At 36.9% G+C, this 22,880-nt stretch overlaps 1 protein-coding gene across 1 annotated transcript in view; it reads left to right on the top strand.

The window, feature by feature from the left end:
• Window positions 1–2,496: 2,496 nt before the first annotated feature.
• abca1b (ATP-binding cassette, sub-family A (ABC1), member 1B) overlaps window positions 2,497–22,880 on the top strand; it is a 30,127-nt gene continuing 9,743 nt past the window's right edge. The window contains exons 1-25 of the mRNA XM_043257347.1: window positions 2,497–2,645; window positions 4,713–4,813; window positions 5,630–5,723; window positions 7,953–8,094; window positions 8,206–8,324; window positions 11,335–11,456; window positions 11,982–12,173; window positions 13,589–13,678; window positions 16,062–16,302; window positions 16,715–16,854; window positions 16,951–17,067; window positions 17,167–17,361; window positions 17,892–18,097; window positions 18,198–18,374; window positions 18,546–18,768; window positions 19,349–19,570; window positions 20,448–20,763; window positions 20,998–21,172; window positions 21,357–21,488; window positions 21,582–21,721; window positions 21,804–21,941; window positions 22,023–22,243; window positions 22,324–22,399; window positions 22,490–22,728; window positions 22,826–22,877. Coding sequence (XP_043113282.1) covers window positions 4,748–4,813; window positions 5,630–5,723; window positions 7,953–8,094; window positions 8,206–8,324; window positions 11,335–11,456; window positions 11,982–12,173; window positions 13,589–13,678; window positions 16,062–16,302; window positions 16,715–16,854; window positions 16,951–17,067; window positions 17,167–17,361; window positions 17,892–18,097; window positions 18,198–18,374; window positions 18,546–18,768; window positions 19,349–19,570; window positions 20,448–20,763; window positions 20,998–21,172; window positions 21,357–21,488; window positions 21,582–21,721; window positions 21,804–21,941; window positions 22,023–22,243; window positions 22,324–22,399; window positions 22,490–22,728; window positions 22,826–22,877 — 3,835 coding nt within the window. The 5' untranslated portion in view covers window positions 2,497–2,645; window positions 4,713–4,747. The remainder of the gene's footprint in view (window positions 2,646–4,712; window positions 4,814–5,629; window positions 5,724–7,952; window positions 8,095–8,205; window positions 8,325–11,334; window positions 11,457–11,981; window positions 12,174–13,588; window positions 13,679–16,061; window positions 16,303–16,714; window positions 16,855–16,950; window positions 17,068–17,166; window positions 17,362–17,891; window positions 18,098–18,197; window positions 18,375–18,545; window positions 18,769–19,348; window positions 19,571–20,447; window positions 20,764–20,997; window positions 21,173–21,356; window positions 21,489–21,581; window positions 21,722–21,803; window positions 21,942–22,022; window positions 22,244–22,323; window positions 22,400–22,489; window positions 22,729–22,825; window positions 22,878–22,880) is intronic.

Below are 22,880 nucleotides of genomic sequence, written 5' to 3'. Positions count from 1 at the left end.
GTTCTTATTATCTCTCTCTACGTGCTTGGTACTGTAAATAGAAGGGTCATAACCAACATTATCTCTCACAACTGGGTGAAACATTCAATTTATAATATGTAATAATTTACTCTCCTGCTCTATGTTTCTATGCAGTCTTAGTCTCAGCTTATTATGCAGAAATTATACATTTTACAATATATTTTGCAGTCTCTACAGCACCTTTGCTTTTATAAACAAAAAAGGCTCCGTGTAAGACTCCTCAAACCCATGTAGCCTGAACTTTCCCCTTAAATGTGATGAAACAGCATCGACGTGTCTGTCACACTTCCGAACTCAGCATGTTTTCCCTGTTTATGAGTTCATTGTCAGCTTAGGTGTTATTATTGTTCCATGAGAACCTTTACTCTATTTATAACAAAGAGCAATGTGATATGTATGTGTCATATTAACATCAAGCTCTCCCTTTCTAGCCTTCCATTCTACTTTTTCAAGAAAGCGTCAGTGTTGCTCATTTTTATGCATGTTAAACCTTGCAAGAGCGCACCGAAGGTGGCAGGTATTTCCCCCGCAGGACACGCTGACCTCAGAGCTGGGGAATGACTCGTTTCACTAAGAAACCAAACTCTATAGCAGATAATAGGAAACTTACATAATATCCTCAGATTTAAGCAGTTTGTAGGATTATTAATTAAATAAATTAAATAACCAAATAGTATAGATTTCTGACCATACATCCCCTTTTTACTAGACAGGACAAAGGTTTTTAAAAATTGCATCAAATGGCTGGGTTTTGGTTTAATTTTTTTCTATTGATTTGCTCTATAACGTGGTCATTGCATTGCTTTGACTGTTCTCACATGCCAAAAAATGACAGATCACACTGTTTTAATTACAGAACAAACGACAGAAAAAAAACGAACAGAGGCAAGCCCGAAATGCATAGTTATCCAAGTTATACAAATTATTTCTACAGTAGCATCTGAACTTGTTATTGTAGCCATTGTTTCCGAACTGAAACCTAATGACTTCATCTGGTGAATCATGACATTGGCAACACTTCCTAATAATTTTTTTTTAATAGTAGCAAGTGAAAAACGTGTTCCCAGTTTTTTAGAAAGATGTTTTCCATTATTTCATCACCCCCTCCACTTAAAATGTCTGAAATATTTACTGATTTCTGTGGCAGAGGAACTGACAGTGGTGGCCTGTATGTGCCAACAGCTGCACTGCACCAAAGCCTTACATGAAGCGGTAATCAGCTGACCCTTCCTCCAGAAAGTGGGATCACAGACAGGTTACTTAAGGTCGCTGGCTGTTTGGCTAAAGCCGTTTTTCAACCTTCCTATTGTCTTCTTGATCGCACTGTGCACTAAGAAATCATTTTAGGATTGTCTTGAATTGTTTGTGAATTTAATTGTCTGTTTTGCTCTGCTAGTATAACGAAAGCCCGTTCCTGCCCATATAAATGAAGATATCACTAGATTTTAGAACATGGGTAAATTTGGATACTGAGGATTTCTAAAAAAAAAAATTAAGATGATTCAATGTTTGTGTTTCTCGCAGTGGCAGAATTTGCTTTGACACTAGGTCCAGGATATTCCAGAGTTTCACTAGCTTTCACAATGCCAGTTACATCTATATTGCGACACCACCGACAAACACCACACACAGAGAAAGTACATGTTGGCATGTGCCACGCTACGCGATTGCAATCAAGTTTGTATCTGAGTTTACTCAGATGGTTTATGGAAAATAGCTCCTTCATAAGGATTAAAGGATTAAGAACACAAGTGTCAGTATATAGCTCAATAGCTCAATGCTCTCCGCCTACATTCACCAGGAAAAGCCACCAACAAACAATCACGCAGCCTACCTGGCCATCACAAGCCGTCTTGCAGATGCACCGGACTGTTCCTAAGGCCTGGAGATTGATTCTGTAGATGACCTTTGGCACAGTTCCCATAAACCTAGCACTTCATGTTCGCATTCATAGATCATTTCCCATCAGTACAGACGATTCAACTTGGATAAATACAAAATGAATGGTAATATTAACCCAATTTACCATCTTTCAACCCCTGTGAAAATCCACCAGCTATCAGAATTAATGTCTTAATTCTGCTTAGGTATAGGCTATATTTAATACTTTCTCAGCAAACTGCTGTCCTTTTAGCGTTCGAAGACTTTTATTAGACATTTCATCAACTGTATACAAAGAAATAGATCCCAATGGAACAAAAAGGCAAGGGGATTGCGCCAAGTGTTGTAATATGTCCGCTTTTAAAACCCCAGACTGCATAAAAATACTTTTTCGTCATCTGTGTACTCTGAACGATAAATCCTTCAAATAAGGATTCTGACATTTTTGGGGCATTTAAAAGCAAACAAAATGTAATAATACTTCTACACAAGCAGAAGAGGAATGTTTTCTCCCTGTGTTGCTTTCACGGCTCTCGTTTTTCAGCAGATGTTTGCAGTTATGCCGTTTAAGAGCTGGATGACCGACAGTAACCCCGGCGCTCAGAGCGGATGCGCTATAAAACCACTTCAAAACCTCCAGATGCTCCTTCACACGACAACCACCGACAGAGTCCAGAGGGACGAATATACATCGGATTCTTTGGGATTACAGTGAATGTCCATCACAGGCCACCAGCTGTCTGGTAAGATATACCTATGCTTCGTCTGCTTTAACATCGTTTATGTGTTGTTGTTTTTTTACGTTCTGTAGAGAATGACCGGCAAACGCAACGTTTCAGGTGGCTTTACATTGAGAACAATACTAATGCCATAAGAATATTTCAGTGTTTATGACGGGAGAGTAAAAGTTGTCTAAGAAAGGAAATCACTGAAAGAACGTTTTTTTCTTTATTTGTTTTCTTCTGTGAAGTAACACTTCAGATACAACTGTGCGACTCGCAGTTTTTATTTAACTTATGAACAGGTGTTAAGCTTAAAAAACAAAAGCTGACGATTTTTAAAAGTCAAACATAACACCAAAATAGCGAAGGTAGACAACGCGTGTGTGTTTCTTTAAATCAGCGGACAGAAAAGCAACAGAACAACGAACAAGACAGACAAAGGTACAGGTCTGCGGTGGGCAAAAAACAACAACAACCACACGGTAAAAACGCTAAAACCTAGGTTTAAGTGCCTTACAGTATCAAGGAAAATCAAAGTGGTGACAAATCCACAAGCTGGAGTGTAAGTTAATTAGACGTTTGACCACTTTCTGTTGAATTACAGATGAACAAAATTATAAAAAAAAAAACACGAAACAAATAAGCAGACATTGCTGAACCTATGGTGGAAATTGATGTTTGAAACATTAAAATGAAAAAGAAAACGTTTTTACACTATCTATACGAAAGATTTTACCACCTGTATCTGTAATAGTGGACGACAGTGTACACAAAAAGCTGTCTGAATTTTCAGAGCAATATGCAGCCTCAAGCATTTCAGCTTATAATAATAGAAAACGCCTGCTATTAATAGTTAATGTTAATGACCAAAAAAAAAAAAAAAATATATATATATATATATATATATATATATATATATATATATATATATATATATATATACTGTGTGTGTATATATATATATATATATATATATATATATATATACACATAGAAAGTATGTTGTATTTGTTAGAATCTTAATCTGTTCGTGTGATGATAAAGAATAACCTAAATATGTTATTTTTTGCTAGATGTTTCTCCTAGATCTAAATGGTGTCAATTGGTGGCATACGGCACGAGTATAGCAATATAAAATGAATGTGGATAGCAGGTCACATCACTTAATTTTGATAAAAATATGATGTGAATTTATTTAGTGAAAGTATTTTTTAAGTGAATATTTTTGTCTGTAAGTAATATATATATATATATATATATATATATATATATATATATATATATATATATATATATATAATGTAATATATCATATTGGATACTTTTCAACATTTTAAGTCCTCTTAATTATTAGCATGAGCTAAAAAAAACTTGTACAAAGTCTACTACATGCTTTCTGTTGTCTGATTGACACTTGACAAAGGCAAAAGGCCTTTTAGTTTTATTGTAAAAACATTACTTTTTTTATTTTTCTTTGAAAATTTTGTATTAAGGTTCAATAAAAAAATAAATAAATAAATCCTATTATTTCTTTTGTTAGGCTTTACAGGCATTAGTTTTGCTTCCCTCCAAGCTCGTCACAAACCTGATGATTTCTGTTTTGGGTTACCTGATTTAATCACTGAAAGGGTAAGACAGTGAGAACAATGTTGTAAGCATATGATGAAAATCACTCAAGAATGACTTGACCCTTTTCGCATTTGAATAGCGTCGTTAGCATAGAGCAAGGGCACTATGATTCTCTCCCTGACTTACAGCAAATCTGTGCATTTTAAATCAAGCTCTTTGATCAAACATGGCCATTAAGAGTGAAGCTACCTACCCTAGAGATCCTAATGGCCTGTGAAATTCCTTGCTTGATGATTCTCTGACACTACAAGGTCCACCACTTCCAGGAATTCTGGGAAAAAAAGAAAAGGTTGGCCTTTTCTAAAATGGGGCTGGAAAGGAGAGATGAAAAGGGAAGACGTGAGCGAGCACCAGAGAGTCTGATAGGAGGGCTGCACTTTGTCCTGGACTTTTGAGCTGCTCTGTTGGTCGCTGCTGGATGCTTTTTTCACTCCGCACGTCTCCGTTGTGTCATTACAGTTGAGAGCTGAGAGTGAAGAGGGACCCGAGTGAAGATGTCTGTCTCCACTCAGCTGGGTCTGCTGTTGTGGAAGAACTTCACCTACAGAAGGAGACAAACGGTAAGGACAACAGATGTAGTGTGTGTGTGTGTGTGTGTGTATACATATACTCCTTATATATACTCCTTATAATTCTAGAACCGTACACAGTCCATAACAATCCACGTATTAAGCGAGAAAGTTTTACATCATTTCAATGCAGAATGCTGTTAGACTATGATTCTCAGGTCAGTCAAACAATATTTATGTTGAAGTAAAAGTGATGCAAAATACAGGCGGACATTGAATTCAAATCTCCATCTTCTAGAGAACCATTACAAAAAGCACTTTGGTCGCACCATACTATGGTATTTTGATGTATAACTGGGTACTGTTAAATGTAAATTTACAAGGTACTTACAAAATGTCTTTTTCCATAATACAAAAAAAGAAAATTTAGTGTTTGATCTAATTTTCTATCATTTAGTGGCTTGAAACTGTACACTACTTATGCATTTACATTTTTATGGGTTTAAAATAAATAAGCGTTACCCACAAAAGTGCTATATGGAGAACGAGTGGTCAGATGGGTTTCATTCCCCACTGGATCTATGTAGACATGCCATGTTCCCATTGGATGTTCCTTCCTGCTGTTGTACTATATCTGGACGGTCTGATCGATCCCCTGTCATGTATTAATAATAAATGTTGTTAATAAAACCTGCCCTTGATGACATTACACACCAGAAGCCCTTACCCAAGACATTAGAGACTTGAGAGCTTTTTTTCTTGAAAACTCTATTAGTCATGTTTCATCAGGGCCAAAGATGGTCTCTAGTGTCTGCACTTTGTAGAAAACGCTGACTGATTTTATCCTCTTGTGTTTGACTTGCTTAGCTCCAACTGCTGACAGAGATTGTGTGGCCTCTCTTTATTTTCTTCATCCTGATTGCTGTGAGGTTGAACTACCCGCCTTATGAGCAACATGAATGTAAGTATACTCTTTAGAGAAAACACATTTTAGCTGTGTCGTATTTGCTGTATTTATCCTGTTTTGTAACGTAAAATACCTGACATGGCATTGCAAAACTAAACGGCTTCCATGTAATGCATGCAAAACCACTTTTGCAATACAACCTGTGCATATTAATTGTATTACATAACCTAAATACATGGTGCACACGCTGGCAAAAAACGAACATTTTGTTTCATTGCATGTTTTTTTATGGTCTATCGATATCGGACGTGTCAAACTTGCTGGGTGTTTATGAGTTCACAATGATAACTGGTGTAATTGGTATTTTGTCAGTCACACGTGATGTGTATATAGATAAGGTAATGCTGTCAGGAGCATATCGGGATTTAAATAGTGTCCTATAGACACTATTTCTGCATTTTAGTTCACAATCAAAATTGTCTATATTTGAATATTAGCTAGTTATAGTCATCAGTCTATAATCATTTCTTGTTTTATAGTGTTTATTGTTTTTATAAGTAATCAAGTGATTGACTTTCTGATAGATAAAGTTTAGATGTCACCTAGTAATGCTACTCATGCCACTCTGTGAACTAGCCAGGAATTCAAAACGCATTCCTTGACTAGTTACACTTGAAATGGGATTTTGTGAGATTGTAAACTTTCTGTTCTTGTTTGTGGAACGGTGAGCGTTTGTCATGAGATCTTGTTGACGTGCAAGTGTGTCCATGCACTACCGCTTTGGTTTATACAGGAAATAGGAGGTCCTGTGTATAATTTCACTTCTCCCAAAGTCTGGAGCGTGCTGATGGACAAACAGATTTGTCATACGCAAGTACAGGCATGTTGCAACTTCTCTTGCTGAAGTGATTAAATGGACAGAAAGAACAATGTCCATCATGTAGGTAATAATCAATTCTGAGACTTCAAAATCAGCAATATTAAGTTGCTATGTGGACATATAAAACATTTAATCAAATATATAGGTACATGTGTAAAGGAAATTATTATATTATTATATGTGATATTTTTGACAATTTATTACTGCTGTGAACGGTATATACAGTAGTCAACATTTGCAGTAGACCAAAATATCAAAGTTCATCTAAACAATACCCGTTCTTGTCTTAGGACAGTTTTGATTGATCTTTTCGATCCACTTTAAATGTTGACTAATTTTTGCATCATAAGGAAAATTATTACATTAAACAAAACATTTAAGATCCTTTTAAAGTGTTATATTTTTGCCAATTTATCTTTACACGGATTTATACAAAAAAATAATGCATTACAGTATTTTACAAGAATATGCTTTTTTAGTAAAATGCTGTAATTAATGAATTTTTAGATTAAATTCAACATAAATTAAAAGACGTACAACAAACATTACTGTAATACAAGCATTACTGTAAAAAATGTGATGTTTTTACAGTACTGTAACAGGAACTTGTGCTTGCTTACGTGAAAAACATTTACATTATATAATTTATTCTTTTTTCATTTGATATTATGACCCAGTTATGTTGAAGTTTTGAAGTTCATCCTGTGATAAATGATTTAAAATGACATACATATATGAGGAATTAAAGAAATCGCTCCTGAATTGATGACTTCATGCTTTAAGTATTATCTTATCTTTGCTGTGCTCAGCAGTGGAGCAGCTGGCAGTCTTAAGGTTGACTGATAGCAGTCTTGCATATTTGACTCATTATAGAAATAACAGCGAGTCTGTGGGGGGACATAGGTCACATATACCGCTTAGGTAATCACTCGATAAGGTCCCTCATAGGGTATGCATCCTCCAGGGATGAACAGTCAGATGTTTGCTGATGTTTTTAGGTCTGTGAGAAGATAAGGCAGTCTAAGGGTACACGTCAGTTATTTGTCCTGTACTTAGGGATGGGCCACAGCACATGGGATGTAGAAATAATGAAAATCTGAACATCATGCCCATGCAGTTAGATGTCAATCCGATGAAGTATCTGCACTATCTAGAACTCCCATTATTAAGATCGCTTCTTACATTATCGTTGCATCACTGCATCAACTGGGGGGAAAAAACAAGACGGATTATGGTTTTACTGCAAAAAACCTTTTCTGATATCATCACTTTATGACAGTGTCTTGATTATGCTGGTTTTGTGTACTTTCTCTTCTGCTCTCCAAGAAAGCTTTAATGTGGAAACTCTCTTTTCAGCCCTCTGCAGTGAGGTATTTCATTCTGTCTCTCGTGATTTGTTACAGGTCACTTTCCCAACAAAGCCATGCCCTCAGCAGGCACCCTGCCCTGGATCCAGGGCATCGTCTGCAATGCCAACAATCCCTGCTTCCGACACTCAACCCCTGGGGAATCTCCAGGAGTCGTCGGAAATTTCAACGATTCCATGTAAGTTGTTGCCTACAGCTGAAGATTTCGAAATAATGCTATAATGTGGCCAATTACCTGTAATATAAGAGCATGCGTGCAATTTGGTAATAATTCTTATTTCTTTTTCAGAATCTCACGCCTGTTTTCTGATGCCAAGAAGATCTTACTGTACAGTCAAAATGACAAGAGCTTAGATGGATTCAAGGAGCTTATCAGTGCAGTGAAAGTCATGCAGAAAAACACAGCTGGTGAGTACAGAATTACCTTGAATGAAAACTCACGTTTTCCCAAACATCAAATACTGCTCTTTTCAACAAAGTGAAAACATAATTTGACCAAGCTCTAAAAAGGACAAAAACATCATTAGTTATGCATATGACTTGTGTGCTGTGTTCCATGTCTTCTAAAATCATATGCTAACTTATATTTTCATCAAGTTTGAATATGCAATTTGAGCCCTCCAGCTTAGTTGTGTTTGTTTGCAATGGCATAAGAGAACATAAATAGCATGTTTTTTTTTTTCTCATTTTTGGCTGAACTGTGCCATGTTTTGCCATGTTCAGCAACAGTACTCTCCCATAGCAAACACTTCTAGTATAAAGTGACTCACTCGAATTATCAGTTAATCCTTGTAAATATATAAGCGAAAGGTTGATGCCCATTAGTCTTTGAGGAATTCTTGGTATAGTGCAATTTTTCCACTGGGAGAGGAGGAAGTGGGTTGCTGAATAAAGGATCAAGCCTTTCATACAAGCCATGGCAAGTCACTTTCAGGGCTAGTGTGGGTGTAAATACGCACACACATCCCAGAATCCAGTCCTCTAGCATTACCTGTCCTATTCACTTAGCGTGCACTGGGTATACAGCGTGAATTGTCTCTTCCCGTTCACAGACTTCTCTTCTCACGCTAAGTGAGCTTTAATTGCATTTCTCTGCCTAATGGAGAAAAGGTTGCACAGACGCCATCACAGAATGTCTGCGGTAGTAATACATCGAATGTATTTACCAAAAAGTGAACCATGATGACATTTTTAGATCTGTGACAGAGTGAAACGACTTGATTGTTTTCATAGCTTTACAGACAAAACAGGATCAAACGGATCCAAAATTGACATAAATTTACAGTTAACCATAATACCATAATACACCTTTCAGGTATCCCAAAGTAGTTTAAATACCTGAGTTAAAGAGCTATGTCAGTCCAGCGGTTCGAAATAAAGCTTCATTATTGTGTCTAACACTGTCGTGCATGACAATAGGAATGCTTTGAACTCGCCATCCAGTCATTGTGGGGCTTGTCGTGGCATCCTCATGCTGCGATCTCATACATTTTTGTCTTCATTCTCCTCTTTTGATTGCAACTAATGGGAACAGACATGAAAGAGTTGAGTTCTTTGGGTTTAGGTTATATTTATCACTTGAACTCATTCACACCTAGATCATTTGCTATGATTAGCTGTGATCCTGAAATCACAAAGAGCTTGAAATAGCCGCTTTACATTAATCTCATAATGGGTTGCAATGTTTATGAAAAACATCATGCCCCCAGAATATGATGCTTTTTTTTTTTCCAAAGAAAATTGCACTGGTATTCTTTTTAGTTATTTAGGGTTGAGTAGAGCAAATGCTAGCTGTCCCGATCATGATTTGTGTGCTTTCTGCAATAAAACATAAAGGTACACTACTGGTACATTAAGATTTGGGGTCAGTAAGATGATTTTGTTTTCAAGAAATTAATACTTTTATTCAGCAAGCATGCATTAAAGTGGCCCAAAGTGAAAGTAAATAGACTTATAATGTTACCAAAGATTTCTATTTTAAATAAACACTGTTCATTTGAACTGTCTAGTAATCAGTTTCCAAAACAGTTTTCAACACTGATGATGATAATTTTCTTAAGCAGCAAATCAGTATGTTAGAATGATTTCTGAAGGAACATTAATTGTAATTATTTTAAATTATAACATTTGACAATGTTAGTTTTTTAATCAAATAAATACAGTCTTGTGATCATAAGAAACTATCAAATATATAAAATACATACACAACCAAACTCTTTAGTAAATTTCAAGACAACTGTCAGAGAGCTGGATTAAGGGTTTTGGAAGCCCCTGTATTACGTATCTGCATCTTGATTTAAGATGATTAGACCTTCTTATTTTATGCATGCGTATACCTGTACTATCTAAAAAGGCCTAACAGATGTAATTGGCCATGACTTTACAGAAGGTCCCTGCACAAGTCTTTTCAGGTGCCATTTTACTCCCCTGGTTTTCCTTTTTTACCCCCTTTTCAAAAGAATGATTAGTGGGGAAGCGATTGAATAGTTCAGGAATCTACCACCTCCTGGGGCTTCACCCCTCCCTAGCAACAAACACACTTCCAGCCTTTGTTTCCCTGAACAGCAGATGGAAGACATGGAGACACTTGGGCTGCTACGGGTGAGGGTTATCACACAGGTAGTTGTCAGTTAGGTGTGAATGGCTACACTTTTTCATTCACGTAAGGTAGAATTGGAGAACAGGTATCAACTGTCTGGCAAAATGAGAGAAGTTCCCAAATTTGCAGAGTTGATTCCACTTTCAATCTGACTGTTGTTTCGATTGTGATTTGTCACATTCATCAGATAACGTAAAAGTATACTTTATTTTTTACGATTCATATAATTAAGGAATTACATTATTATTATTATTAAACTTTTGAATGATAGTGTAATGACACAGATTTAAGGAAAGAATGGGAGTCTCACAGAAGTCTGCCCAATTCTTTTCAGATTTTCCTGGACTACATTAACCACTGTTTTAAATTCTCAAACATTTCGACAGCTAGACTCCCTGTACATTGTTTGTGGAGTCACATGATGAATCAGTCGATGTTTCTTTCCACGCCCAGGTGAACCGCACTTGCCGGCCTGCTCAGACATGCACTTTGAAAGAGGAATGAAATTTAAGGAGAGTACACGAGTGTGTAGTTAACATTCTCAAAGGCTCTATACTTGAATGAACAGCTCTACATTTCAGCAAGTGAGCGCATGTACTCCGAATAAAGGTCTGAGGTTTTGTAAGAATGCAACGTAAATGTAAAGTAATGGAAAATGGGGTGCGTTTCCAAAAACGTTAATCCTAAAATGTGGGGGCGGGTTTTCTGATATTAAAAGTCTGATTGAATTGCTGAAAACCGATAACTACAGCCATTGTAAGGTGGTTTTGTGAAACACTGCTTAACACGCACACACTAAAGCGGTATGTTTTTCCTTAGGTTTCAAGCTGAAGGACTTCCTGCGTGAAAACGAAACCCTTTCCACGTTCCTCAAGCAAAATGCCTCCTTTTCCCAAAATTATGTGCACAATATTTTGGAAGCTGATGTGAATTTTGAAAAGGTGAGCATTGAAAGCATTATTTGAAGCATAAATAGTGGCTATTTAAGTTGACTTTTGACCCAGTTCTTCCATGCCTAAAGACCCAAACCTCACACCCGCTCTACTGTAATCACAAAGCATACTGTTTGGAAGGCATAGTCATTGTTTTTAGGTTCATTTTTTAGGTCTGTTTTCCCCACACATGTTGCTAAATTGCCCCTATGAATCACTTAAAGAGAGGAAACCAGCATGCTACTTGATTTTTGTTTGTTAAATCAACAGCTGTTAGCTGTGTGACATGCCCTCGGGGCATTACAGTCCTCTTAAACGACCATAGGCAGCTTAGTTTTACCCTAATATACCTTCCCAATTTGTATTCAAGACATCTTGTCTGAGTGCCTTTTAATGTCCCTATCCTGATAAAAAACTCATGGGTCATATGAACAGCTCTGTCCCTTCTATTTCTAAAACCCCATACAGATCACATGAACAGTTTTTATCTGCTTTCACTTCTACCGCTTATCACCGATACTCCTCATGTTTCAGGTGCTGCTCAGAGGTTTTGGTGTCCATCTGAGAGACATGTGCAGCTCCACCACACTTGAGGATTTTGTAAGTATCCCAGACAAAAGGGTGGCGAGATTAACCCAGGAGATCATCTGCAGTGCTCCCAATAGCTGGTTAGACCAGGCCGAGAGACACTTCAAGTCCAACTTGGATTTCCTCAAACCTATTAGGGTAAGAAAAATGGTACAGTGAATCACAATGAACAGATACACATAATACACACAATATATATGTGATATATATATATAGGTATTACCATAATATATGTAATATTAAATTATTATTATTTAAAATTACCATAAAAATACCATATTATTAAAACTAACATAATGTAATAAAAATATGCCCATGTCCTAAATTCCACCAAAAATTCCACAAATAAAATAATAAGTAATAGAATTTAATGTTTTTATTTGGGTGTAATTATAATAATTATTATTATATTTAAATAATACTTATTCTGTCTCTCCATTTTAAATGGTGAGACAATAACATTTTTAACTTAATTTTTAAAGTAATGAAAATACACTAAAACTAAACTAAAATACACCCAATGTTCTATATGAAATTCAGATATTCAGTAAACTTTGTTCATTTTATAAGAGTATTCAGATTATACATAATTTTTTTGTGTTGCGGTTTTACCGTAGACAAAGGTAAAATGGCCAGGCAGTCGAGAGCTCTGCATGAGTCCAGATGGGGTGGCTTCGTTGTCAGGAAAGGTTGTGAATTAAACTGTTGCTTAATAAATACCCCCACTGTGAGTCTGAAGGTGACAGAGGTCATCATCTTATCACCTAAAGCAGTGCAATAGATGCCTCCCTTCCTCCACTGCTGTTGCTGAGCTGTTAAAAACAAGGTGACTTTATCATTGGCACGCACAGTGCTGAGACACAAACATCTCAACAACCAGCTAAAAGAGAGAAAGGAAAAGGAAAGAACGTGATAGCTGCTTATGAAGAGCGTGGGAGGACGCATGTCGTTGCATGTTGCCCTACACACCTACCTTAATATATAGCCTTAAGGCACAACTGGTAGCTACAACAGCTTCAGTTCCTCTCTTCTGCTTCTTCCTATGAACGTTTAAAAGTAATACGAATATGTCAGTTTGACTCACAGATCACAATGTTTAACGGAAGATGATTTTGACTCATCATTGGGAATTTTGGAAGGTGAAGTGCAGTGGAGAACCAGATAAATAAGTCATGTTAGTTTTATTTCGCTGACTGATGGCATGTAGAATGCTTTGGATGAATGTGGCGTTACGTAACTTTTTATGGTTCTCTGGTAATTTACTAACATGCAAATTAAATGCAAGTGCTATCATGAGCAACTAGATTTGACCATATAAACTGAGTGACACACAATATTGTGAGTGATCTGATCTAGTAAATGACATAACCTTTTTATTCAGGCTTATATTTATCTAATATAAATTACATTACTATTGCTTTTACCTAATGTAATGTAAAACAAAATGTAAAATGTGAAATAAAAAAAACATGCACTATACTACTACATATTTTTTTTTATTCTTTATTTTTTCTTCCCTCAATTGTATTTAATAAAATATTTTCTCTTTACAGTCAGAAATAAGGACTAATGCAACCGATGTCCAACTAGTTGCCAAAGCTACAGACAACCTTTTGGAGAGCCTGGGATCACTGGCTGTGGAGGTAGACTTATTATTCACTTACCATTATCATAGTCTATGAGTTTGTCATTACAGACATGGCAGAACAGTCCTAAGCAGCCCTGACAACTGTCAAAAAACTGCATGCAAGAGTTGTCTGTCATATTTAAAACAACCAGCACACAGTAAGGCTCTAAGATCATCCCATGAGAGTGAAAGTGACATTTAATGGCGAGGACAACTGCAGGACCAGTGACAAAGCAGTAAAGGTGTCGATGGGTTCGGTAGTGTCTCGTTTGCCAGCTGTAGCAGTGCACAGCGGGAGGAAGAGAAAGTTGGTTCAGCTCCCAGCTGGACAGATATACAACCAAGCACAGCTGAACAAGCATCCAGTGAGAGAGAGTAACACAATCTACTCAACAGTCAGTATCCAAAAAAAAGTCAAGAAAGACGTTTGCTTAACACAGTGAGGATGGCGTTCACGACCTGTTTGCCCATACAAAAGCTCCTCTGTTTTCTGCTCAACTGAGAGGGAAACCTTTGGCTACGAGTCTAAGTGAATGGAGCACTAAACTCAACCCACTGTCTAGTTTGCTGGCTCACTTTCACGTTTGAAACGGAGGGTGAGTTCCAGTAACCTTTCAATTTGTTGGTTTGAGACTAGAAACATTTTCAGTACTCTTCCTTAGAAATGATTCTAATGTGCTGGTTGGCTGCAATGTTGAAAACAGTTGTGCTGCTTGCTATTATAAGATTATTTGATGAAAAGATTGTTCAAAGGAACAGCGTTTATTTAAAAAAAAGAGATGTATGTGTTTATTGTATTTACTCTGGATCCTTTCTGTGTACGGCTTTGTGAAGTTTAGTTGGCTCATTATTCCTTCTTGATTTCTTGCTCTCTCCCCCTCTGTGAGAATGTTTTGTTTTTGCAGTAGGACATCTGTTGCACCCTCCGCCCTCCATTCTCTGTGCACTTTTACACAAAATTAGCACGTGACTTGTTTGCTTGCTGAGTCAGATCCGTAAGGCTCACATGGCTTTATCCTGCACAGTTGTATGCTACATACAGGAGAAGCAGTTCATAGTGGATGTGTTCGAAAGGTTAACCTACTCCTTAATGCATACTGCCTACTATTTTTTTGTTTAGCTGGACACACTATTTATAAATACTGTGTACTACAGAAAAAAGTAGCGTGCTTATCAAAATATGTTTGTATTTGTCTTACCTCTCAAGATTCAACTCAAGATTTGACTTAAGTGGTGAAAACGCACCTGTGAGGAAAAAAAATCAATAATTAGCCGTTTTATTTGTTTCTGTATTAGATTTAATAGAGAATTAATATAAAATTCCTTAAGATTTGCAATAAAAGTTTTTTGGGGCAGTTGGGTTTTTTAAACATGAAATGCTGTGGCCAACATAGAATAACATTTCTTTTCCTGTCAGTCAACCTCAAAAAGCAAACCTCCCAGCTTAGAAATGCATTTATGATAGAGTTTTATTTTATATCTGACAAAACCCTTTGTGTGTTGAAAAAGCAGAACCAGCTTTTCATGGGAGGGTTTGTTTGTCTAAAGCGAGTTGTGTTGGGTTTTGTCAGGCCCTTGGGGCATTGGCTTTCTGGATTCAGGATTGCTGGGTAAAACATCTCAACATGAGCCACCCAATGACAGTAGCTGTCAAGGACTAGGCAAACACAGCATACACTGGAGTGAATAATGAAACTAACATTATCTCTTCTAATAGTTGACAATTTTCTCTCTGATGAAATGTTTTAATTTTAATTCTTCTGTTATTTACTCGCTCTCAAAAACCGTATGACTTTCCTTCTTGAGTGAAACACAAAAGGACACGCTTGTTTAGCTTCTTTTCAATTAGAATGAATAGAAACTGGAGCTTTCATGGTTCAAAAAAGACACAAAAGAAGGATAAAAGTATCATGATAGCAGTTCAAACTACTTGTGCAGCAATATTCCAAAGATCCTATGGATTTATCAGTTATTTGATTTACTTTACCAAAACTCTTTTAAATATTTTGGTCTGAAAATGCTGTGGGGAAAATTTTTAGTGAATTATCAGTTATGTTCTGTTCAGGATACAGTTGCTAAAATATGCCTTTAATATGTCAAAGATTTGGATATGGTGAGCAAGTTGTCTGAACTACTTTTATAGTACTTTTATAGAGGGATTAGTCAATTTCAGCATGTGTTCTTTTGTGTTCCATGGAAAAATAAAAACATGGATTTTGGATCTACATGAAAGCATACATTTTCATTTTTTAGTTAACTAATTGTTTAAAGATACACCAGTTTAGTTTAAAACCCGACACGCCTGTTTAACAAACTAACGCAAACCTCTTAAGTAAATTTGTTGTTTATTAGCCTTCTTGACTTGATGATTATAATTGTATCCTCTGTCATTCTTTCAGCTGGCCAGTATGAGGAGCTGGAGTGACCTGCGAAACGAGATCCTGTTTCTGACGGAAAACGCCACCGGCTCGCCCGGTCTGATGTACCAGGCTGTGTCCCGTATCGTGTGTGGACACCCAGAAGGTGGTGGCCTTAAGATCAAATCCCTCAACTGGTATGAGGACAGCAACTTCCAGGCACTGTTCGGCAGCCACAATGACAGTGATGACGAACCAGTTTCAGTCTATGACAACACCACCAGTACGTCAAATCTACAATATATACTATAATAGCTTTTAGTAATATTTACAATTAGCTTTTATTTCAAATTTTAGGATATATTTGTTTTTTTTATTAAATTTGTTTTCTGTCAGTTTAATATATTCTTTATTTCATGTTTGTTTATTGTAATTGTAGTACCTTAACTTAGATTTTATTTACAGTTAAATTTACAGTCAATATTTTTTTATATTTTAGTTTTAGCTTTGTTTAAAAATTACATCCCTGATCTACAAAAGAAATTATCATTTTTATTTTATTTTTCACAAGATGAATTTTGCTTGAAATTATAGTAGCACTCTGCATAATAGTGATGAAATGTGATGCAAAGCATGTAACATAAAATTAATTCTAAATTTGTCCTTAAATGAATTATTATGTATTGTGCTTATAGCTCCATACTGTAACAACTTGATGAAGAACATGGAAGCCAGTCCCATCTCTCGAATGATTTGGAGAGCACTGAAACCTCTCTTGATGGGGAAGATCCTCTACACGCCACACAGCCCTGCAACACAGAAGATCATTCATGAGGTAACTGTCAAGGAAAAACAAAAACATAACAGGATAAGAAAACATGTGCATTATACTTGCAATGATTTGTTGATTAACATCTTTGTTCTTTCTCAGGTCAACAAGACATTTCAGGAGCTTGGAATTCTGCGAGATTTAGGCGGAATGTGGGAAGAAGCCAGGCCCAAGGTTTGGAACTTCATGGAGAACAGTGAAGAAATTGACCTGATGCGGGTATGATCTGCCTAACTCTCATTGCGGCCTACATTTGGCTGGAGGTTACCAATGTTGAAGCTAATTTTAATTTCCATTCCTTTGTTCTTCCAAACGCAGACGCTTCTTCGAAACAATGCCACTGCTAGTTTCTTCAGTGCCCAGTTGGCTGGGACTCAGTGGAGCGTGGAGGACGTTATAAGCTTTTTGTCTAAGCACTCCGAAGACACACGTCCCCATGGAACGGCATTTACATGGCGTGATGTCTTCAATGAAACAGATCAAGCCATTATGAGCATATCCCGTTTCATGGAGGTCAGAACGGCTCCCTTTATGTTACCTTTTCCTTTCTTTTCTCCTCCTACACGTTTCTTTTCTATCTCATAATCCATCTGTCTCCCACATACATACTTGACATAAAACGCATCAACAACCAATCATAAGTCGCATAGCATGTCACGACCAGCCGGATTTCACGTTTGTTTGGAAAAAGGCACGTGCAAAAACTTGCTTGGATGTCCTGTTCCATGAATTTGTGTGGGCTCTTGAGTTTTTAACGTGTCTTATTCGGCAATATGACATATGTTGATATGACTAAATGAAATGTGAAAAATGACAAGGAACTGAAACTCAACTTGAACGTGTATAACAATTAAAACGCAATAATTTTTAATAGGTCGAGGCCAAGCTATTATGGGTCAAACGGGATTATTTTAGGTCAGCTATAAAAGTTATTGATTAAATCACACACTGTAGCAGGTTTATAAACTATTATGGTCAAATAAAATCAACTCATTTTCAACATACAGATAAATTGTAACTAAATGGTTTTGTTTTTTTCACAGTGTGTAAACCTGGATAAACTTGAACCTGTAAGCACAGAGGAGAAAATGGTGAACGAGTCTATGGGTCTCCTGGATAACAGAAAGTTTTGGGCGGGAATTGTGTTTCTAGACATTCAATCCAACAGCTCTGAACTTCCCCCTCACGTCAACTACAAGATCCGCATGGACATCGACAATGTGGAGCGCACAAACAAGATCAAAGATGGGTAAGTGGGTTTTTTCTTTTCTTAAATGTTCAATAATGGAAACTATGGACAGATAGTGTGCTATGAAATCGCATGCTTATTGTGTTTCTTTTGTCGACAGGTATTGGGATCCGGGTCCCAGGGCTGATCCGTTTGAGGATTTGCGGTATATTTGGGGAGGATTTACTTACCTTCAGGATGTAATTGAACACAGCATCATCAGAGCAGTTACTGGGACCAAAGAGAAGACTGGTGTTTACATTCAACAGATGCCTTATCCATGTTATGTAGATGATATGTAAGTATTCCACTGAACTGCAATTAAACCTAATCTTTTGAAAGAGATGGCAAATTATGAAGGATTGTCCTTAAACAATTTTCCCTGGAGTAAAAAAAGATCTTAATGCTAAGACTTTTGTATGTTCTGTAACAGTCTGAACAATTCTTACAAAATCCTCTTTTCCTTTAGTTTCCTTCGCATTATGAGCCGTTCCATGCCACTTTTCATGACTCTGGCCTGGATGTACTCAGTGGCCATCATCATTAAAGGTGTCGTCTATGAGAAGGAGGCCCGGCTCAAGGAGACCATGAGGATTATGGGATTGGACAATGGAATCCTGTGGTTCAGTTGGTTCATAAGCAGCCTCTTCCCTCTTCTCATCAGCGCAGGCCTGCTGGTTCTTCTACTCAAGGTACTAAAAAGACATCAGCTTTTCTTAAAGACACACTTTTCTAAAACACCTTTTCTCTTACAAAAAAACATTAATTACTCAGTTTAGTTATTGCAAATTATTTATACTGTAATGTCATTTTGACTTTTTTTCTGTCATAGGATTTTTTATGTTAAGAGTGTTAGTTACTTTGTGGCCATTACTCTTCTTTCATCCTTTAGTCTTATTTGATCTTAATATATATGTATTTATTGCACTAATTACATTATTATTATTATTATTATTAATAATAATAATAACTAATAATAGTAAGTAGTATAATTGTAATTAGTAGAAAGTAGTAGAAGTAAAACAAATTTTCTTTTATTCATAATTCAAAATATTAATAAATACTATAAATGTAAAATAAATAATACTATATTAATAATATATAATAATAATATTATATTAAAATTGACTTTAGTACCTTTGAAATACTATTTTAATTTTGAATATTTTATTCATATTTCTATTTTCATTAAATATTTCTATTTTGAAGTTTTAGCTATTTTTATGTTTTTATAGAACAGAGACAACAACCTAATTTCTTCTACCTTTCCAGATGGGTAACCTCCTGCCCTATAGTGACCCTGGAGTAGTCTTCCTCTTCCTCGGGTCATTCGCTGTGGTGACCATCATGCAGTGTTTTCTGATCAGTACGGCGTTTGCACGTGCTAACCTGGCAGCGGCTTGCGGGGGCATTATCTACTTCACCCTCTACCTGCCTTATGTGCTCTGTGTGGCTTGGCAAGACTACGTGGGCTTCAGCGCCAAAGTTATTGCTGTAAGTATTTGACAACATACCGAAAAAAACAAAAAAAGTAAAAAATATCAGTTACAAAGTGCAAATGTGTATGTGTGCAGCGTCATCGGTTGTTGGCCATGTGCATTAGGTTATCATACAGTATATTGCATAAAGAAACTAATTTATACTGCTCTTCTTATCTAAAACGACTTACAGGTGCGATGAGAATATCTTAACTGCAAAATCGCACTTTAAACCCATTGTAGGCTTTGATTCCTGACACTAGATTACAAGGAATCTTCACTCGGGTGTTCCTGTTTAAACTAGTTAAATGCTTGATATAGATTAAAGATCTGGGCCACTAATACAAGAGTTCAGTTAGAGGTGAGCCAGCGTTACTGAGATTACTTAGACAAAGGCAATTAACCTTTTTGATCCTGCACAGTTACCTGGTTACTTAAACTGACTTACAGTAGACCTACCGCATGAACTCCAGATCCTGCTGGAAAAACCTGAGATTAAGTGTCCAGCTCAAGGGCACAAACGTAATAGGGAATCTCAGTTAGTACATTTACTTGCACTAAAAAATACTATTTGAGTTAAACTAAATGTATTTTTTAAAGGTCATTTATTCTATAGTATTTTTCTGTATTTGTCTTAGTATCTTAGTATTTATCTTTAAAAAATAAAAAAAAAATTAAGTTTATACATGAAATGAGAAATAGATCTGCCTGAAGACATTACATTAAATTTACATTATTTTACCTATATTTGTTTTAATTCAAATTTATTCTAAACATAAGATAAGAACGTTACTTATTCTGGTGCAAGAAACCTTGAATAAAATTATAAGTGGACTTCAGGTGGGTAAAAATACAAAACATCACTTAACGATCTGATTTGGTTGTGCTCACAGAGCTTACTGTCTCCAGTGGCGTTTGGATTTGGCTGTGAGTATTTTGCCCTGTTTGAGGAGCAGGGTGTAGGCATCCAATGGAATAACCTCTTCTCCAGCCCCATGGAAGAAGACAACTACAACCTCACTACCTGTCTCATCCTCATGTACTTTGATGCCTTCCTTTATGGAGTCATGACGTGGTACATTGAAGCTGTGTTCCCAGGGCAGTATGGCATCCCCAGGCCATGGTACTTTCCTTTCACTAAATCCTACTGGTTTGGAGAGAGCAACACAAACAATACTGCAGTTCATGGAAAGAAGGGCAATGCTGGGGGTAAGAAAAAAGTTGTTATTTCATAAGGGTACACTAATTACAATTCTAAACTGGTGATTGTTTTCATGTTATGGTCATATTATTTTCATATTAGCATTTAAACACTTAAAAACCTATTTTAGAGAGCTGGTTTAGTGGCACATCCGGTTTTTCAGTGCCAGTAGTTTTGAATTTGTTCATTAGATATAATCTTCAATACAACTGATTATCTGTGTTTTGTGTTGTTTTTAAAAGCTGTCTGCATTGAAGAGGAACCCACTCACCTTGAATTGGGAGTTTACATTAAGAATCTTGTAAAGGTTTACCGTCATGGCAAAAAGCTAGCAGTCGATGGATTGACACTTGGTTTCTACGAGGGGCAAATAACGTCCTTCCTAGGTCACAATGGAGCTGGAAAAACCACCACCATGTAAGTTCACATTTCACTTTATATTCATTCAAGAAACATAAATAAAAGGTATTCATGTTAGAATGATTTCTGAAGGACTGGAGTAATGGCTGCTTGGAAAGCAAATACATAATATAAAGTGTGACCTATTTTTTTTTTTTTTGATTACAATATCTAATCCCCCAATTTGCATTCATTGTTTTAGGTCCATCCTTACTGGTCTATTTCCTCCCACCTCTGGCACTGCATATATCATGGGCAAAGATATCCGCTCAGAGCTCAGTTCCATCAGACGGAGCCTCGGAGTATGTCCACAACACAACGTCCTCTTCAGCATGTAAGTGCTTTCATTTAAAAAATACAAGTTACATACTAGTTGATGTTAAGGTTGCAGAGTTCTGTGGATGTTAATCTACCTGTGGTATTTCAGGTTGACTGTAGAAGAGCATATTTGGTTCTACGCCCGTCTGAAAGGTCTGTCTGAGGAGGACGTAAAGGCTGAGATGGAGCAGATTCTGACTGACACCGGCCTTCCACACAAACGCAAATCTAGGACCAGCCAGCTATCAGGTGTGTGCCATTATGACCTTTGAAAATTCAATTTGCTGGTTGTTTGATTTGTTGTAATTTTTACATTTTTTGTGCTCTTCAGGTGGTATGCAGAGGAAACTCTCAGTAGCGCTTGCTTTTGTTGGAGGGTCAAAGGTTGTTATTCTAGACGAGCCCACGGCTGGAGTGGACCCATACGCTCGAAGAGGCATCTGGGACCTTCTTCTGAAGTATCGCACAGGTAACTACCCCATTAATTTTGTATTTATAAACATTCAATTAAAACCTTATTGAATGACTAAGGATTTTGGGTATTTCTTAGGTCGGACTATCCTTCTTTCCACCCATCATATGGATGAAGCGGATATTCTGGGAGATCGTATTGCTATCATTTCCCACGGAAAGCTTTGTTGTGTGGGCTCTTCGCTCTTTCTTAAGACTCAACTGGGAACTGGATACTATCTTACCTTGGTGAAGAAAAACACTGAGCCTTCTCTTAGCTCTTGCAGGAACTCGAGCAGCACAGTGTCCTTTGTTAAAAAAGTAAGTACACTTTTATTTGCAAAAACACTCAATGAACACATTGAATTGTTGTTTATCTTAAAAGTTTCCCTGGTTTTCAGGATGACAATGCATCCGAGAGCAGTTCGGATGCTGGTCTAGGTAGTGATCAAGAGAGCGAAGCCGCCACAGCGATTGGTAAGGCACCACCTGACCTCATACTTTTAAATGATGGATAATTTTTTATTTAATAAGATCATAGCTAAAAGTTTTCAATATGTTCTGCAGGAAATACATGGCCCGAATCTCCTGTTGTTCCTGTTGATGTAGCCCTCATTTCCAGTCTAATCTTGAAGCACGTTCCCGCTTCTCGCATGGTGGAAGACCTCGGACATGAGATCACATATGTGTTGCCTTATGAGTCTGCCAAAGATGGTGCTTTCGTTGAGCTCTTCCATGATCTGGATGATCGGCTCGCTTACCTTGGCATTTCGAGCTATGGTATCTCAGATACTACACTCGAAGAGGTATGCATAGCTTGACTTGGCATTTATTGGTCAACAAAAAGCTTTAGGATGAATACACATGCAAGTTACTAATGATCTTTCTTGTTTGTCTTTGTAGATTTTCCTTAAAGTGGCAGAGGACAGTGGAGTTGACACTGAAATCATCTCAGGTA

Source organism: Puntigrus tetrazona, chromosome 14 (genome assembly GCF_018831695.1).
Source record: "Puntigrus tetrazona isolate hp1 chromosome 14, ASM1883169v1, whole genome shotgun sequence".
NCBI classification, from domain to species: domain Eukaryota; kingdom Metazoa; phylum Chordata; class Actinopteri; order Cypriniformes; family Cyprinidae; genus Puntigrus; species Puntigrus tetrazona.
Note: the sequence above shows the minus strand (reverse complement) of the source record. Positions and strands in the feature narration are given on the sequence as shown.